Raw genomic sequence first — 19507 nt, 5'->3', positions numbered from 1 at the left:
ATACGACACGCCCTTATGGCAGACTGACGACACCCAGTGGCCATCTTTAGGTACTGCAGCTCCAGAACAGCTATTGCAAACACAAGGAAATTCCTCCAATCAAAAAGTAATAATTTAGTTATTATTTGTGTATTTTTTGCATCTGTCTATCATGTCACCCCCCCTCCACTATGCTGGCTGCTCTGACGGCCACAATGAGGATTTTACGCTTTATTAGTTGCACTCCCCTCCAGCTGTGGGCTCCTCTGCTCTCCAGGAACTGATTGACAGCATGCTCCCTAGTCAAGAAAGGACTACTACTCCACAGCCGGAAATCATACTGCAACAAACCATCCGAGGGGTCGGCCTATGGCAGCAAATACGTAAAGTGTAAAATTCTCAAGTTTGAGAGCGACAAGTGCTGGGAACTCAGCGCAAAGGAAGCCATTGCTATTCCCCCTTAGAGGAATACGGGAGCAGCGCGGTGGGGCGAGGACAAAACGGTAATGTTCTGCATGAAAGGGAGCAATTGCTGGGGTTCATAGATGATCGCTGCCACCATGGACTTAAAGGGATTGTCCATTTTAGCCAACCATATGAATGTGCTAGAGCATTGGGCGCCTAAAGCGGCTGCCACAGGAAAAGCCGCTGAGCAAGGGGTGTCCGTGCGGCTTCAGCATAGTGACAGTGCCTTGAAAAAGTATTCACACCCCATTTTTTCACCTTACACCCACAAACGTTAATCTATTTAATTGGGATTTTATGTGATAGATCAACACAAAGTACAAGTCCTCTTGCACACGACCGTTTCTTTTTTCCCGTTTACTAGCCGTTTTTTGTGTTCCGTATACGGAACTATTCATTTCAATGGTTCCGCAAAAAAACGGAATGTACTCCATATGCATTCGGTTTCCGTTCCGTTGAAAGATAGAACATGTCCTATATTTGGCCGCAAATCACGTTCCGTGGCTCCATTCAAGTCAATGGGTCTGCAAAAAAAAGGAACACATACGGAAATGCATCCGTACGTCTTTCTTATCCGTTCTTGCAGAACCATCTATAAAAAATGTTATGCCCAGCCCAATTTTTTCTATGTAATTACTGTATACTGTATATGCCATATGCAGTGTATCCAAAGAATAGGCAGCACTCCAAATGTAATGTGCCAGATGGAAAAACGGAACGGAAACAAAAAACGGAACAATGGATCCGTGAAAAACTGACCGCAAAACACTGAAAAAGGCATATGGTCGTGTGCAGGAGGTCTCACTCTAGATGCCTCAGAGGTTTATTAGAGAACATCAGTGATCAAACAGCATCATGAAAACCAAGGAACACACCAGACAGGTCAGGGAGAAAGTTGTGGAGAAGTGTAAAGCAGGTTTATAACCAAGCTTTGAACATCTCACGGAGCACTGTTCAATCCATCATCCAAGAATGGAAGGAGCATGGCACAACTGCAAACCTACCAAGACATGGCCGTCCACCTAAACTGACAGCCCAGGCAAGGAGAGCACTAATTAGAGAAGGAGCCAAGAGGCCCATGGGCACCATGGAGGAGCTGCCGAGATCAACAGCTCAGGTGGGAGAATCTGTCCTCAGGACAACTATTAGTCGTGTGCTCCACAAATCTGGTCTTTATGGAAGAGTGGCGGGAAGAAAGCCATAAGAAGTCCTGTTTGCAGTTTGCCACAAGCCATGTAGGGGACACAGAAAACGTAGAAGAAGGGTCTCTGGTCAGAGGAGACCAAAGATGAACTTTTGGGGGGCTGAATACAAATGCACGCCGCAGTTTCCAGATTTTGTTATTAAAAGTTTTAAAAACCTTGTATCGTTCACAAACTTGTACTTTGTGTTGGTCGATCACATAAATTACACTGAAGTTCGTGGGTGTAACGAGAAACAATGTGGAAAAGTTCAAGGGGTGTGAATACTTTTTCAAGGCACTGTATGGCAGCACATCACTAGGACGGCTCTCTGCACTGCCCCAGGTGAATGGGTCCGACTATAGCTGGCATCCTCTAACTGCGGCCCTCCGGCTGTTGCAAAACTACAACTCCCAGCATGCTCGAACAGCCTACAGGTATCAACCTACAGCAGGGCATTGTGGGAGTTGTAGTTTTACAACAGCTGGAGGGCTGCAGGTTGAGGATGCCTGGACTATCGCACTGAAGCCCCTTCTTTCTCAGGAATGGTGGGGGGTCCCACCCTAATCACAGATGGTCTAGCGGAGCCGCTCCCAGGGGCCCCCTTCTATAAGGGACACAGAACAGGCCTGTCACCCACAGCTTGGCATCCATGGGCACAGCTTCCGGGAGCGGGTGTGGTGGCGAATCTGTGTAGAGACAGGAAAAACGAGAACCAGTTCTTGAAGTTGATAAACCCTAAGAACCTCTGCTGGGAGTGATTGTCCTACGGAAAATGCAACCAAACACGTGAACCCTCAGGGCGGTCGGCATCTGACACAGCAGCCATATTGGTTGTCGTCCAGCTTTCCTGGCAAATTTTACTGCTAGGAAAGGGTTCGGATGCTGCAGCCATTGTAAAACTACAACTCCCAACATGCTCCATTCATGTCCGCGCATGCTGGGAGATGTAGTTCCACACCTGGAGAGCCGTTCCTGATCCCTGCATTAGGAAAATGGGCTGACAACCCCTGCGGCAGCTGAACGGACAGCCATCGGGGGTTGTCATAGCCGACAAAAAGGAGCGGGGAGGATGTGACACTCAGAATCCTGGGAAAGTTGGGTGACCACTACCGCGGCCATGTTGGTTGTCACCCAGCTTTAATTTTTGCACAAAGTTCTCATTAAACCTATTATTTTTCGTTTCTCTTGATAAATCACGGAGAATTTAAGGAATTTGCTGACGGATGGAAACACATTTGGCTCAGCTGACTGGATGTGAATGCGCCGGGATCAGCGAGCGTCTGCTCACATTATACACAGACGAGCAGACACGAGATTTGCCATGCTAACCGGGGAGCTAAAAAGACATCATTCCCTGGTTCTGTCGAGTCACATGATTCCTCTGGACCAATCAGCAGTTCTGGAAAAGATCACCTGATGCATTCTGTGCCGCTCCTTTTTCTAAGGAGACCAGGACCTTTTCGTCACATGGTCATAATCTGGGTTGCTGACTGGGCGGGAGGGGGTCATGTGACCCCACAGAACAAGGAAGTGTTCTCTTCTCAGCCCCCCCCATGTGGCATTTTAGGGGTCTGGTACTTGGTGAGTGAAGGAGGACTAAGCCGCAGTACCACCCACCACCTGAAGACTGTTGTGGTGCTGGTTCTCGAAGGCCGCCATGTTTTCTTCCATCCTAGACAATCCCGTTTGGCGGATTTCTCCATTGGAAACTGGAGCCTCAGGCTTCTGTATACGACCCACTCATTCAATGGGCTAATCCACATGCAGACGCCCACTGTGCTCCCCACGTGGCCCCTCTTGGCAATCATCTGTGGCCAAATAAACAGCAGTGCCACTGAATCGGGACCAGATCCCCGACATGTATTTTGCTGTATGAACAGAACCCTAAGCAAATAAAACCAGAAAGCCCTGCAATAGCACCTTTAAGACTTCTGCTTGCTGTCAGTGAAAAACCCTCACGAAGCTTAGTATAACAACCCCCACCCCCACGTGAAATCATTGAGAAGTCACTATGTGTTTACTGGCACCAGGTCCGCAACAAGCGTTGGCATCACCTGTTGTGGGACTACTACTCCCAGCAGGAGAAGCACAGTTGCAGATGAGCAGAGTTGGGCGTATGTGTAGAAGACATAAATAAGACACAACTCGATCTAGAAAACAGACATCTACTCCATGTTTATTACATACACAATCTCCTGTACAGGCCTCAGCCGTGTGCACCGGCATCTCGCACTACTACTCTCACTTGTGACTTTAACCAGACCACAGAGGAAACCACGAGAGCAATGGGTCTGACGGGTGAGGGGGCTTCACCGGACACAGTGCCAGCACCAACACAGTCACCGCAAAGGGCCCCCAAAGTCCTGCTACATGTAGGCGCCGTCCATCTCAGTTCTCCGCCTCCTCCTCCTCCTCTTCTACAACCTCAACCTCATCCTCCTCCATCTTCTCCTCCTCCTCCTCAGCCTCCTCTTCCCGGCTTCTCTCTGGGTCGTCTCCGTCCGCCTTCTTGTCTTTACCATCCTTCTTTTTCGAGCCTGTGGCTTCTTTCTTTCCTTTCTGTTCCCGTCTGTATGCTGGGAGGTGGAAGGAAGAGCGTGAAGACGAAGGAACTGACCAGCACCTCTACAGTCTCAGGCAGGCATCCTCAAACTGCGGCCCTCCAGCTGTTGCAAAACTACAACTTCCAGCATGCCCGAACAGCCTACAGCAGGGCATTGTGGGAGTTGTAGTTTTACAACAGCTGGAGGGCCGCAGTTTGAGGATGCCTGGTCTAAGAGCTCATGCACACAAACATTTTTGTCCGCATCCAATGCGTACTTTTTGCGGGTCAGATGCAGAGCCGCTCACTTCAATGGGGCCGCAAAAAAAACAGTGCCCCACTTATCTAAGGGCTGCGTCTGGTCCTGCAGTTTAGCCCCATTTATCTGACCCGGTTCTGCCACCGATCCGTTTTTTCTAACCTTGCACAAACCCTACAAAGGAATTCTCCTGTTACCGAATGGGTAGATACCGCACCATGCCTAGGCCCAAGCACTGGAAATGTCTCGTCAGGATAACCCTTATTCTAAATGAAGACGAGCCGGGCGATCTGCAGACATTTCTGAGGACCCAGCAGATTCTGCCGACCCAAGTTACGTGGATCGGCTGCTCGGGAAGCCTATCACGCAGCGCTCCTCTTCTGACGTCATGTCCTTTACCAGGTTTCTGGCCCGGGCTATGGATGGGACCAGAACCTTTCCCTGGTGCATGGACAGATGAGGTGGAGTCAGGAGTTCGTGGAGAGGAGCGGTGCTGGCCCCAGAAACCTGGTAAAGGGCGTGATGTCGACAGAAGCAGGACTTTCAGAAGAGGGGAGGCATGTGACCGCGATCCACACGACTTCAGAACAGTAAGGGTACTTTCACACTAGCGGTTTTCTTTTCCGGCATTGAGTTCCGTCCTCGGAGCTCAATACCGGAAAAGAACTGATCAGTTTTATCCGAATGCATTCTGAATGGAGAGCGATCCGTTCAGGATGCATCAGGACGTCTTCAGTTCAGTCTTTTTGACCGAACAGGACGGAGATAATACCGCAGCATGCTGCAGTATTATCTCCGTCCAAAATTACGGAACACATGCCGGATCCGGCATTTTTTCCCATTGAAATGCATTAATGCTGGATCCAGCATTGCAGTCTGCGCGTGCTGAGACCACAAAAAAAAAAAAGAAGAGTAAAAATAATAAAAAGACGGATCCGTTTTTTCCAGATGACACCGGAGAGACGGATCCGGCATTTCAATGCTTTTGTCATACGGATCAGAACCCTGATCAGTCTGACAAATGCCATCAGTTTGACGGATCCGGCAGGCAGTTCCGGCGCCAGAATCCTCTGCAGCAAGTGTGAAAGTACCCTAAGCATATTACAAACTCTCTCCTACAGGCGAGTCGTGTGTAATTAAAGGGGTCGGCCCGTCTCACACATTGGTGGCAAATCAGTAGGATATGGTCATCAGTGTCAGATAGGTGCAGGTCCCCAGAGGTGGCACCTGCACTGGTCTCCAGAACCGGGCCCCAGAATTGAACGGAGAGCAGCCACCCTCTGTTCACTGCGATGGAAATCCCCAAAACGGCCAAGCACGGGATCGGCCATTTCCAGCAGTCCCATAGCTATGAATGAAGCAGTGGTGCTCCATCTACGAGTGCGCTCGCTCAACTATTTTTGGAACTCCCATAGCGGTGAATGGAAAGCATGCCGCACATGTTCTCTTCTTCACTCTGGGGGCCCCATTCTGGAGATTGGAGCCTCTGGGACCCGCACCCATCTGACATTGATGGCATATCCTAGCGATATGCAGTCAGTGTCCGAGATGGGAACAACCCTTTAAAAGGTGGGTTTGCAGAGGGTTCCAGAAAACCCCTTTAGGCTACAGGTTAGGCTGGTCATACACCTGAAGCCCTCAACAAATTTGTGTTGTTCTTCCCTGCCTGCCTTCCAAAGCCAGAAGTTCTTCACATTTCCAGTAACGTGGCTAAATGATGGCTTTTTTTTTTTTCCAGCGGGACAAGTTTCTAATGGCGCCATTTAATACTCTACACCATGTATAAGGAGCTGGAAAAGAATTAGGGGGGAAAAAAACAGTGCATTTTTCTACCTAATATAGTAGCGCGGTCCTGATATATTTTTATTTTGCTGACTATTTTGGAAGTGTGGACCTGTCTTCCTTTGCTTTAGGACTGCAGCTGGTAATACGGAAAGAGACACCATTTTTGTTTATTAAAGACTGGGCATGATGAAATCCAACAGCCTGATCTCCCAACAAAATCTTCTGTCAGTGGAGAGTCAGGACCCTCCAATCACTGACAAATCCATTGAGTCTGGTCACTTTAATAGGGAACTCCACTCCCCATAAAAAAAACTGTGTGAATGGGCCCTGTGAGGAATAAGGAGTATCATTAGATTCCCCTTTTGCATGTACAGTCAGTGTACATGAAAAATATGTTCTCACCCCCCAGCCATCTGCTGTCAGATAGCAAGGGAGAAAACCCTTCAGGCTTCAAGGAGGCCCCTGGTAGATAAAGTCACACTTCTTCCAGCTGACAGGCACCAGGAGGATGTAGCAGGAAAACTCCTGGCCGGAGGTCTTAGCCCTAGACCAGATATATCACTTTCCCTCAGACATGTTGGCACCGACATTTCATAAGGAATTATGAGTCGTCCGTCCATCCCAGGCATAATTCGGTTATCTGTTTGCGATCCTGGGGCAAAGCCAAACATCCACGTGGTCCTGGCTTGATGCTAGGATGCCAGGGAAGGGAGATATACATATCTCCCCACAGAAACCAAATAACTGCACCACGTTTGGTCTCTACTTGTAGCCGGAACCCATGCGCATCCGTTGGTCCCAGACCTAGCTCCCTGTGACCTTCTGGTCTGGAGCTATGAACCCTAAAGGGTTAGGTGGGTCATTTAAGGGCAGCCCAGAAGAGGGGGAGTGGACCCTTCCCAGAGGAGGGGCTGGATAAAGTTTAAAAAGGCTTGTGCCAGCAAGCGGGCAAGTCTTTCTCTGAAGGAGGGTCACATTGTGCCATGGGTTTAGAGAGACCTGCAACCAGCTGACATCACTGCCCTCCATGTGAATATAGCAAAGGACTAATCATAACCAACTCTGTGTCATCCTGTATCTGTAACCTCAGACCACTGTATATATTCTGTGTGTATACTGTGTTATATCTAGTGCGCCCTTAAGGCGATTCAATATATAATTTAATCTTGTGCTGTCTGGTATCTTAATCACGAATCCCCACGTCCATGTTTCGGCCTAGTTATAAGCTACCGCGGGTTGGTTTCTCACCCTATACAATCCCGTTAGCGGACCGGGCTTATATCAAACAAGAAGCTGGTGGCAGGTGACCCGGGCTGAGAAGGCGCTGTTTCACTGCGGCAGTGAGAAGGCTCTCTCAGCCTGTTGCCTCTCTGTGCCCGCGTGGACAGGACGAGTCTGTGTAAACTGTACCAACCTGACCTTACCTGCTCCTTCAGGAGGCGTAACGTCACGCTTTGGTAACAAGTGACCATACTGCGTCTCGTGAGCTCGACGGAGATGACGTCAAGCGGGCACGAGGCGTGGTATCCATCACAGGCCCTTCGAGAATAAGACACGGTGAGCGGTCACTTTTCGCCTTGCCTCAGAAATGCCAACGGACCTCCAGAACCAGCGCTAAGCTCTGCAGTGGTTGGAGGATTACTCATTGAGCCGACCTATAGGAGGTCAATGGGAATCTGCAGTCAGGAGCGCTCACCTTCTAGCGCCTCTTTTAACGGATCAAGGAAGCGCTGGAACTCCATCTCCTCCATGGCGGACATCACGTCTGTGACGTTCAGCGTCTTCCTCTTTCCCTTCATTGCAAAATTATTGGCGCTGTAAACACAACAGGAAAGATCGGGGTTAACCTCTACCCTATAAGAGGGTTTCTGGCCATCTTCTACCTATGGAACTTCTGATGGGAGACCACCGAGATGGGGACATATATGTCATAAAGGGCCGGACCGCTGGACACGGTAAATCACAGCCAGATACCAGGCTATGCTGCTTCTCCACGTAGCTAATCTATGCACTGTGCGAGTACACAGAAGGTGCACATCGGGAGATCCTGCAGACAGTACCTCCGATGGTTCCATGCTGAGGGATGGAAAGATGGTGGACGTGGCGTAGAGTCTAGATCACACGAAAGGAAAACCCACCAGGGTCCTCGTATGGACTGGACGGAGGTTCTCTTCTCTGTACTGGCAGATGGAGGGCTATGAGGAAGGGGCTGCGTGGGCGACATATCCCACCTTGCCTTTGCCAACAGAAAGAGGACAAACATCACTGCGTCACGACGTGGGGAACACTCACCAGGACGTGGCATACAACACAAAGACGCTGGCTGCCCGCGAGATGGAACTGCGCGCCTCCTTGGACACGTTCACACCATCTGGAAGCTGAAGAAAGAAAAAGCAGAACGTCCGTAAAACGCCTGAATCCTCCCAAGTGGAGGACCAGATACGGATGTCTTATGGGTATTCTGATTTGAACACATTAACTGTAAAACTGTGGGGGTCTGACCGGTGGTCACACGTGTCCTCTGCCGCAGAGAGTCCCATCACGATGGGTAGGCGGCGGGCATGCTCCACTCACAGGGCACGGGACCCTCATGACTCGTAGGGTCCCACCACAGTGGGTAGGAGGTAACGTGTTCCGGTCAGAAGTTCCCTTTAAATGAAGATGGTGGCGGGAGGAAGACAGCAGGGGGCGCTGCACCTAACAACTGCCCGCAGCGACGTCACTTACGGCTTCTTTAATGATCCGTGTGATAACGGCGGTGGGTAAATTGAGATCCTCCGGTCTCTCTGCCATCTTCTTCGACTACACCTACAGGAAGACATGGCAGACGTTATTTTACACCCTCTTATAGAAACACGCGCCGGTTGTGCTCAACCAATGAGATTACAGGGGGCCGTTGCTTAGCAACCATCCATGCATGCATGCATGGGTGACAACCGCAGGTCACCATCATTCAGTGCCGGAAGCAGCTGTCACCAAGAATTCCTCTAAACAGGAGCGCTCTGCGCCAAAGAGAGAGACAGCTGCCGACACGGACAGGGACTAACAAAACGACTAAAAATGGCGCCACCTTACAAACTATTCTTACAGCGATATCCCACTATACAAAATCATCTCCACACACAAGCACCCTGCAACTAAGGTACTACAAATCTCAGCATGCATTGCACACAATATATTGGGAGTTGTAGTTCCCGCCAAGGTGGAATCCCTTAAAAACAGCCACCACGCTTGTCCACCCTGCTGTCATTCCCATTACAAACCAGTTAGATCCAAGTTAACTCTGCCACAACCTCAATTCCGCGCCAAGAACCACCAGAAGCAGCTTCCGTACACCACGTGCTCTGCAGTCTCCCCGCCCTTTCGCATGCGTTTCACCGGCGCGCCGCCATCTTCCTGTGATGCGTTCCAGGGACAAGCCGCCATTACGCGTCAGGACAGAACGGCCAATCAGCATCAGCGAGGCGGGGCCGCAGCGGCGTGAAGGCGTGCCGGCGTCCTCCTGTGTTGTCATGGTGACCAGAGCGCGGGTGAGTTGTTAATAATTACCGAGCTCGATGTCTGGGTATTGGGGGGGCTGTATTAACATGGATCTGCCCACTGCTTGCTGGGATCTGTAGTCCCCTCGGAGACTGAGTGCTGCGCTGTGTTCATGTGAATAAAGCTTTATAATTGTAGAATGAAAAGTTCTGTAACTTTCTAAAAGACAAGCTGGTGTAAAGTAGAACTGGCACAGTTGCCCATAGCAACCAATCAGGTTAGACCAGTGCTTCTCAAATAGTGGGGCGCGCCCCCCAGGCTCCGTAAAGGGGGGCTCGTTCAGGGCCGGCCTTTGGGGTGTGCGGGCTGGGCGCCGGGCGGCCGATAGCTCGCAGTGTAATATGCGGCAGGGAGATGAGCGCTTCCATTGTGGAAGCGCTCATCTCCCTTCCTGTGATCAGAGGCCGGCGCAGGCGCTGGAAGCGATGTACGGAGCGGGGGCCGGGGGAGGAGCTGGGGGCCGGCAATAGCGGTGGGGCGGTGCGGTCACTGTACTATAGCCCCGCCCCACCACTCCCTCCGGTATACTAATATAAAATGTATTATTGAATTAAAAGTTATTAAACATGCCCCCCTTACTCCTAATAGTACCGTATATCCGAATTTCTTCTGTATAATGCCACGCGTGCCGGCGCGTCCCTCAGTGATGTCACGTGCCTGCGCCGCCTGCTTTATGAATGAGGCAGGCGGCGCAGACAAGTGACGTCACTGAGGGATGCGCCGGCCCGCCTGCCGGCATTATACAGAAGAAATTTGGATATATGGTACTATTAGGAGTGAGGGGGGCATGTTTAATAACTTTAAACGGCGGCGGCGGGCACACGGAATCTGTGGATGGCACAGTTAAGGGGTGGGGGTCTGTGGATGGCACTGTTATGGGCTGGGGGGGCACTGTGGATGGCACATATATAACAGTGCCAGCCACAGATCCCCCCCATAAGTGTCCGTCATCCACAGATCCCCCCCATAAGTGTCCGTCATCCACAGAGCCCTCAGCCCACCATACTATTTACAGTCGCGCGGGGGGCGCGAAATGTTTTCTTCTTCCTAGGGGGGGCATGACAGAAAATAATTGAGAAGCACTGGGTTAGACCTTTCATTTTTTGGAGCGCCTTTTAGAAATGAAAGGTGACATCCGATTGGTTGCTACGGGCAACTAGGATAGTTTTCCTTTGCACAGTTTGGGTTTCAATTGCTTGCCATTTTCAAGACCTCTGCCTGCTGTCAGTGAATGGAAACATTTTTTTATATATATATATATATATATATATATTATTTTTTTTTACACCCAGACGCAGAGACCTGATCGTTCTCACAGCTGAGGGTTTGTTACAGTTGTATCCATGTAGTTTTACCTGCACTGATACATTGTAGCAAACGAGCATTATAGCTGTATACAGCAGGGGATGCTGCTCGGCAGGGAATATGTACCACCCAGGACCCGCGGAGAGCTGGGCTCACGCGGTGCGGTATGTTTCAGGCCCCCCCGGACGGTCCACACATAGCGCAGCACATGGAGCTGGATGAGACGGTATGTCAGCGCCCCGCGTGTCCGCATCCGCAGTGCTGGGTGACCTTGAGGAGGATCGAACAGGGAAACCCTCGATACCGGCCGCTCCGATCCATCTCCAGACGTCCCTCCCAAGATGACGGTACAGTGTGCACTGACACCTAGGCATTACGTTCTCATATATAGGCGGTGCTGGCTCATAGAGCGGAAATGTATTAACATTCATCAGCAGGCGGACTCCCGGTCCTGAGCGTCACCACCCTGCTGAGCAGCCGGACCCCCCAGGATGGAGGCGACATGGGGGCGTGCAGCCCAGGAGTCCCCCCTACCACAGCCTACAGCATGTACAACAGCGCTGCCACCTGCAGGCCTGTCTGACAACTGCATCTATCTCCTATCTATCTATCGTTCTATCTATCTATCGTTCTATCTATCTCCTATCTATCTATCTCCCATGTATCGTTCTATCTATCTATCGTTCTATCTATCTATCTCCTATCTATCGTTCTATCTATCTATCGTTCTATCTATCTCCTATCTATCTATCTCCCATGTATCGTTCTATCTATCTATCGTTCTATCTATCTATCTCCTATCTATCGTTCTATCTATCTATCGTTCTATCTATCTCCTATCTATCTATCTCCTATCTATCGTTCTATCTATCTCCTATCTATCGTTCTATCTATCTATCTCCTATCTATCGTTCTATCTATCTATCTCCTATCTATCGTTCTATCTATCTATCTATCTCCTATCTATCTATCTATCTCCCATGTATCGTTCTATCTATCTATCTATCTATCTCCCATGTATCGTTCTATCTATCTATCGTTCTATCTATCTATCTCCTATCTATCGTTCTATCTATCTATCGTTCTATCTATCTCCTATCTATCTATCTCCTATCTATCGTTCTATCTATCTCCTATCTATCGTTCTATCTATCTATCTCCTATCTATCGTTCTATCTATCTATCTCCTATCTATCGTTCTATCTATCTATCTATCTCCTATCTATCTATCTATCTCCCATGTATCGTTCTATCTATCTATCTATCTATCTCCCATGTATCGTTCTATCTATCTCCTATCTATCTATCTCCTATCTATCGTTCTATCTATCTCCTATCTATCGTTCTATCTATCTATCTCCTATCTATCGTTCTATCTATCTATCTCATATCTATCTATCTATCTCCTATCTATCGTTCTATCTATCTATCTCCTATCTATCTCCTATCTATCTATCTCCTATCTATCGTTCTATCTATCTATCTCCTATCTATCGTTCTATCTATCTATCGTTCTATCTATCGGTCTCTGTAGTAATCTTGTTTTCTGTCTCTGTGTTCTTAGTATGGAGAAGGTCTACTTTCCAGGTGTAAATTCATACAGGGATCTCATCGCTCCTTCAAGACTGTCAGGGTCCTGCTTCTCTTCCAAGAAGTCTCAGAAGGTAAGTGATATGAACCGAATAAGAGTAACAAGATGGCGGTTCGTTGCCTTCCCGGGAGTCCTGGGGAGCACATACCTATACAGGTGCTGCTACCCACAATGCACTGCTCTTCCAGGTGCAGGTCCTTAATCCCTCTTTTCAGAATACAGAGAGCAGAGCTGTGACCATGGTGTGGGTGCCGAACGCCCAGCGCCAGCCTCTGCGGACACAGGACCGGTGGGTACGGCAGACCCTCATATATAGCTACATAGCAGGGGAGCAGTCGTGCCGAAGTACATGTTCTGTCCATTTTATTCCTAGAGAAAAACCTATTAAAGTTTGGATCAAAGATCTTTCACTAAAAGATCCACCGGGAGGAGCGAAAAGAGAGAAGCAAAATCCAGATCTGGTGAGTCCTGTATATAGGAGCAGTATTAGGGCCGCTTCACACGAGCGGATGCCGTGCGTGGCATTCGCTCCGTGAAAGAGTGCCAAGACCCGCTGCAGACTGCAGAGGCACGGAGCAGTAACATGACTGTTAATGCTCCGTGCCTCTCTGTGATCTCTTTACTACGAAATCACAGTGACAACTGTGATTTCGTAGTAAAGAGATAACAGAGAGGCACGGAGCATTAACAGTCATGTTACTGCTCCGTGCCTCTGCAGTCTGCAGCGGGTCTTGGCACTCTTTCACGGAGCGGATGCCACGCACGGCATCCGCTCGTGTGAAGCGGCCCTTATAGTAGTTATATTCTTGTACATAGGAGCAGTATTATAGTAGTTATATTCCTGTACATATAGGCAGTATTATAGTAGTTATATTATTGTACATAGGAGCAGTATTATAGTAGTTATATTCCTGTACATATAGGCAGTATTATAGTAGTTATATTATTGTACATAGGAGCAGTATTATAGTAGTTATATTCATGTACATAGGAGCAGTATTATAGTAGTTATATTCTTGCACATAGGAGCAGTATTATAGTAGTTATATTCCTGTACATAGGAGCAGTATTATAGTAGTTATATTCTTGTACATAGGAGGCGGTATTATAGTAGTTATATTCTTGTACATAGGAGCAGTATTATAGTAGTTATATTCTTGTACATAGGAGCAGTATTATAGTAGTTATATTCTTGTACATAGGAGCAGTATTATAGTAGTTATATTCCTGTACATAGGAGGCAGTATTATAGTAGTTATATTCTTGTACATAGGAGGCAGTATTATAGTAGTTATATTCTCTTTTCAGACGGTAATAAAAAAGCAGAAGAAGCCCCCGACTGGTGGATGTCCTGTAAATCTGTCGCTAGTTGGGTCTTCTCCTTTACCACATACAAAGAACGTTGTGCCAGTGAGGTAGGAATATTTGCTTTCTCTCCTCGTTTACCCCACTTTGTCCCTTGTTATGTCTATCTCTGTACATGTATAATTCTGATTTTCCCGCTCTTCTTCTTGATTTTAACGGCTGACTTTTCAGGGATGTGCAAGAACATCCTGAGAAACCATCAACGTGCCGGAGACGACTCCAGGACCAGGGGCCAATCACTGATTCTCCATCTTCTCCACCTTACCGTGGGATAATAGCGAAGAACCGGCGGGTCGTCCTCCATGATACCAGAGAGAAGTGCCCAGTTGTGCTCCATACTGGCCCAGTGTACAGACTGGACGAGCAGGTCGGCTCTGCGTCTACTGAAATCACTGCTCCATTGGTTGTGTTGTCTCTCTGTTATCAGCCGTTTCATACTGATTTGGACTCTTCCAGCGATCTGCGTCTCCCAATGGCACGGAGATCAACATAGACAGAATCAGGAACCAGTATTACCTGTGGAAGAAGTATATTCACCTCGCCGGTCCCAGCCACAGAATCAGACCGCCAGGTAATCAGCGATTTTCTCATGTCTGGTCGGCCCTGTTCACACTGGGTGATGGAGGGTAGGCGCAGTATACGCTATATGTACGGGGACTTTGTTCACTTTCAGATCAAAGAACAAACACAACTCGCAGATCCCACAAGTCGATGGCTCCGGATCAGCTCGGCCACATCGGACTGTTCCCCCACGACCCGGATTCTGCCCTCAGTTACTACAAGTCACAAGCCTTGGAGACCCCCACAGGTACTGAGATGACTGGGGACCATATTATCATAGATAAATGATGGGAGATTTGAGGTACATAGCGCCTCGTGCCACCATGACCGTCCTGCCGCTCGATAACTTGATGGTATTGGGCTTACCACCCTCTTCTCTCATTATATGAGTTGTGATGTTTGCTGTATTACATCTCGCCATGATGGGTGGTTACAGCCTTAGTTTATTCCTCCCCCTATAGTAGTAGCGGCAGCCATATTGACAGGAAGGCCCACATAATACTGCCATCCACTATCAACATTCCCGCTTAATACCTTTATCCAATGTCCTCATCCAGTGCCTTAATATTGTAATACTTTGATCTAGTGCCCACGAAATACATCCATACAGTTCCCACGTTGTACTGCCATCCAATGCCCACGTAATACCTCCATCTAGTGGCCACATTGTACTGCCATCCAATGCCCACATAATACCTCCATCTAGTGGCCACGTTGTACTGCCATCCAAGGCCCACATAATACCTCCAACTAGTGGCCACCTATCTCTGCTAACTATTTCCCACATAATACCTCCATGTAGTGGCCACCTAATACTTCTGTGTAGTGGTCATTTATTACTGCTAGTAGCTTAATTTAGTGGTCACATATTGCTGCCAGCCAGTGCCCACATACTACCTCCATACAATGCCCATATAATACTGCCATGACCACACTGACTGTTTGGCGTAACCTTTATGTCACCCATAGGGTCCGTGGTTTGCGACACAACGAGGTCACCTGACTCCGAGAGCAGAAATTCTCCATCTTTGGGTGGATTTTCTCAGAGGTCCTGGACAGATGAAGAACCTTCTAGAACAGTAAGTGGCTCCGCAGGGCGGTAGATTATGGGGTACATCAGGTATTTGGCAGCAGAGTCAGGCAATGACAACCTAATGCCCATGACCTTGTTGAAATGGAGATAGTCAGCCGCCAAAAGGGACCTCTGAGGATTTGTGACTGGGGCTTGTAGTTCTTCTGTATTTGTCGTTGTTCTAATCTTTAGCTTGATGTTCTTTCAGCCAGAAGAGACAGACGGCCGCAAAGGAGCCGAGCAGGACATCCCCGGAGAGAGAAATGAAGAGGCGCAGCCGGGGACAGTGACAGAGGCCGGGGATATGGCTGCACTCCTCCCGGCAGATTACATTAGTAGCAGTGAGTTCCCTCTACTTATTATATAACCCACATAATAATGCCACACAGTGCCCACATAATACTGTCATACAGTGCGGCATAATACTGCCACACAGTGCCCACATAATACTGCCACACAGTGCCCACATAATACTGCCACACAGTGCCCACATAATACTGCCACACAGTGCCCACATAATACTGCCACACAGTGCCCACATAATACTGTCATACAGTGCCCACATAATACTGCCATACAGTGCCCACATAATACTGCCATACAGTGCCCACATAATACTACCATACAGTGCCCACATAATACTGCCACACAGTGTCCACATAATACTGCCACACAGTGCCCACATAATACTGTCATACAGTGCCCACATAATACTGCCATACAGTGCCCACATAATACTGCCATACAGTGCCCACATAATACTGCCACATAGTGCCCACATAATACTGCCACACAGTGCCCACATAATACTGCCACACAGTGCCCACATAATACTGCCACATAGTGCCCACATAATACTGCCACACAGTGCCCACATAATACTGCCACACAGTGCCCACATAATACTGCCCACATAGTGCCCACATAATACTGCCACACAGTGCCCACATAATACTGCCACACAGTGCCCACATAATACTGCCACACAGTGCCCACATAATACTGTCATACAGTGCCCACATAATACTGCCATACAGTGCCCACATAATACTGCCATACAGTGCCCACATAATACTACCATACAGTGCCCACATAATACTGCCACACAGTGTCCACATAATACTGCCACACAGTGCCCACATAATACTGTCATACAGTGCCCACATAATACTGCCATACAGTGCCCACATAATACTGCCATACAGTGCCCACATAATACTGCCACATAGTGCCCACATAATACTGCCACACAGTGCCCACATAATACTGCCACACAGTGCCCACATAATACTGCCACATAGTGCCCACATAATACTGTCATACAGTGCCCACATAATACTGCCATACAGTGCCCACATAATACTACCATACAGTGCCCACATAATACTGCCATACAGTGCCCACATAATACTACCATACAGTGCCCACATAATACTACCATACAGTGCGGCATAATACTGCCATACAGTGCCCACATAATACTGCCACAAAGTGCCCACATAATCCTGACATATAGTGCCTACATAATACTGCCATACACTGCCTATTTACCATTAACATCAAATATATATGTAATGTTTTAATACAGTGCCTGTGTAATACTGCCACACTGTGGCCAAAATATGGAGTCTTCGAGCATGCTGCGATTCAGTACCCACATAATACTGCCATAAAAGGCCCACATATCAGCGCCATAGAGTGCCCACATAAAGCTGGCATACAGTGCTTTCACATTCTTCCACATAATACGGCCGTACATCGATCGGATGATTTTCTGTGATTTTTTTCTATACACAGAGTCAGAACCGAGCGATGTCCCTGGAGACCAGGAATCCATCATACCCAATACCTCCGATGGTCCTCCAGAATCCATGGGGGAAAGTACCGATGTGCACGAAAACCCGGAGCAGGGCGCGTCTTCTCCACAACCCAACCCGCCTCCCCCCTCCCCCTTGTATTAACAAGCTGCACTACCCTACAGTGCACTATCCGTACAGTGTCCTGCGGTAGGTGACACCATACAGGGCGCCTGCACAGTACCCGCGGGCTTCATACACAGGACCTGCAGCTCTCAGGGCATGCTGGGACTTGTAGTTTTGCAGCAGCCAGACAGCCCTAGGATGCAGTGCTCTGCTGTAAAGTGAATCCATTGTGCTACACATGTAATGTTTCATGTTGAACACTAGGGGGTAGCACTGTATAACTTGAGACGCCGTACATTGCTGAGAGCTGACTGTCCCATTACAACGTCCCCTCTGGTCCAGCATCTACAGTGGGCGTCCCTCTACTTTCCCAGCCTCCTCAATGGTCATGGGGATGTAGGGAGAAGCAATTTCCCTACGCGCAGGGTTTACGATGTACCAGCCTCAGTTCAAAGCCCCTCGTGGCCGTTCGTACCTGTCAGGGAGACAAGCAGCGGGCCTCAGACCCCTTCAGCGTGATCGAAAAGAGAAACGACCAATCACAGCACAGCTTTCAATTCTTATAGGGCTCTTCAACAATGTAAGCCGTGCTGTGATTGGTTGCTATGGGCAACAAGGAGAGTTTCTCTATTAGACTGTTTTCTCAGATCTTCCCCATTGTCTGTAGCAATCAGTGATCCCTAAGGGCCCCGCTATCGGCCCCTGTAAGTGCAGCTTCATGGCTGTCAGGAAATGTCCATTTCAAATAAAACTTGTTGAATGAAAATATTTATTTCTCTCAATTGTTTCCTCTGAATAGAGAAAGATAGATAGATAGATAGAAGATAGATAGATATGAGATAGATAGATAGATAGATAGATAGATAGACAGATATTAGATAGATAGAAATAGAGAGGAGTGCCATATGCCATGTACTTCCACCCTGGGTGTATCTCCATTCTCCATCCCAACTTGCTTTAGCAATGCTAATATGCCTTTAGTCCTGCCAATAAAGCTTATTTGAATTTGAGATATGAGATTGGTAGTGCAGGAAAGCGCAAGGGGCCGCCATTGACGGAAGATATGTGTCACTGAGGTTCCTGGCCTCGGTGAGGTAAGAGCCGGTAATTTTAAGTGTCAGCGGCAGTTAGTGCTGACTGAATCTATTGATTATTTAGTATGTAAAGCTGATCCGGGCCGGCTCTTACTGGGAGCAGCCAAGGTGCAGGGTGGGTGGCTGTGTGTCCCCCTGCTGTGTGTCCTTGGCCTGGCTCATCCACTTGAGAGAGGAGTGGTCGGAATTTTCTCCCCAATAAATAATAGCGGAGAGATTCTAGTGCCCACTTGATGGCCAGGCACTCTCTCTCCACTATACTGTACCTGGTCTCGGCGGGGTGAGCTTACGGCTGAGGAAGACAACATGATGCTCCTACCCGTTGACTTCCTGAGACAGTAGAGCGCCGAGGCCTACTTCGAAGGCATCGGTTTGTACTATAAACTCAATTTTTTACATATTTTTTAATGTTTGGTTAAACCTTTCTACTAGACCGTCCGTTTGCGGATGGTAAACAGACGTCCATAGTTGTTTTATGTGCAGCAACTTACAGAGTTCCCTCATCAACTTGGACATAAAAGGGGTCCCTTGGTCGGTCAGAACCTCTTTAGGTAGCCCCACTTGGGAGAACATCTCTATTAATTCCTTAGCTATGAGTTTGGCCGAGGTATGTCGCAGTGGCACCACCTCCGGGTACCCAGTGGCGTAGTCTAGAATGACTAAGATGTGTTGATGCCCTCTGGCGGACTTCGGTACTGGGCCTATGAGGTCCATAGCTATTCGGTCAAACTGTATTTCGATAATCGGGGGAGGTACTAGGGAACTACGGAAATGTGTCTGGGGCTAGTTATCTGGCAGGTCGGGCAAGACTTACAAAACTCTTCCACTTCTTTGAATATGCTG

The 19507-nt window shown here is 48.4% G+C and overlaps 2 protein-coding genes across 4 annotated transcripts; one reads left to right on the top strand and one right to left on the bottom strand.

Annotated features, from left to right (window-relative positions):
• Positions 1 to 3779: 3779 nt before the first annotated feature.
• On the bottom strand, positions 3780 to 9592 carry POLE3 (DNA polymerase epsilon 3, accessory subunit). 2 transcript variants are annotated; one of them, XM_044306469.1, is made up of 5 exons: positions 9508 to 9592; positions 8942 to 9022; positions 8507 to 8592; positions 7911 to 8029; positions 3780 to 4204 (listed from the first exon to the last, which is right to left on the bottom strand). In XM_044306469.1, exons 2-5 carry the CDS (start codon positions 9005 to 9007, stop codon positions 4017 to 4019), a joined length of 459 nt encoding a protein of 152 aa, XP_044162404.1. In that variant the 5' UTR covers positions 9008 to 9022; positions 9508 to 9592; the 3' UTR covers positions 3780 to 4016. The 2 variants fall into 2 exon arrangements, with proteins under 2 accessions (XP_044162404.1, XP_044162403.1); XM_044306468.1 differs by having other exon boundaries at positions 9478 to 9586.
• A 119-nt stretch (positions 9593 to 9711) lies between these two features.
• C9H9orf43 (chromosome 9 C9orf43 homolog) lies at positions 9712 to 18325 on the top strand. 2 transcript variants are annotated; one of them, XM_044268531.1, is made up of 13 exons: positions 9712 to 9744; positions 11235 to 11406; positions 11497 to 11608; positions 12624 to 12723; positions 12839 to 12939; positions 13024 to 13111; positions 13959 to 14065; positions 14187 to 14382; positions 14472 to 14586; positions 14689 to 14823; positions 15546 to 15655; positions 15857 to 15989; positions 17446 to 18325. In XM_044268531.1, the coding sequence occupies exons 1-13, from the start codon at positions 9727 to 9729 to the stop codon at positions 17607 to 17609; spliced, it is 1551 nt and encodes a 516-aa protein (XP_044124466.1). In that variant the 5' UTR covers positions 9712 to 9726; the 3' UTR covers positions 17610 to 18325. The 2 variants fall into 2 exon arrangements, with proteins under 2 accessions (XP_044124466.1, XP_044124464.1); XM_044268529.1 differs by having other exon boundaries at positions 11494 to 11608.
• Positions 18326 to 19507: the final 1182 nt, after the last annotated feature.

This window comes from Bufo gargarizans, chromosome 9 (genome assembly GCF_014858855.1).
Source record: "Bufo gargarizans isolate SCDJY-AF-19 chromosome 9, ASM1485885v1, whole genome shotgun sequence".
Lineage (NCBI taxonomy): Eukaryota > Metazoa > Chordata > Amphibia > Anura > Bufonidae > Bufo > Bufo gargarizans.
This window is presented reverse-complemented; position numbering and strand designations above follow the sequence as displayed.

Coding starts and splice junctions, on each gene's coding strand:
- POLE3 (XM_044306469.1), bottom strand. CDS start 9,007: ATGGCAGAGAGACCGGAGGATCTCAATTTACCCACCGCCGTTATCACA. Junction 8,593..8,941: donor CACGGATCATTAAAGAAGCC/GTAAGTGACGTC, acceptor TTCTTTCTTCAG/CTTCCAGATGGTGTGAACGT. Junction 4,205..7,910: donor GTTAAAAGAGGCGCTAGAAG/GTGAGCGCTCCT, acceptor TCCACCTCCCAG/CATACAGACGGGAACAGAAA.
- C9H9orf43 (XM_044268529.1), top strand. Junction 14,383..14,471: donor TGTACAGACTGGACGAGCAG/GTCGGCTCTGCG, acceptor GGACTCTTCCAG/CGATCTGCGTCTCCCAATGG. Junction 14,824..15,545: donor AGCCTTGGAGACCCCCACAG/GTACTGAGATGA, acceptor TGTCACCCATAG/GGTCCGTGGTTTGCGACACA.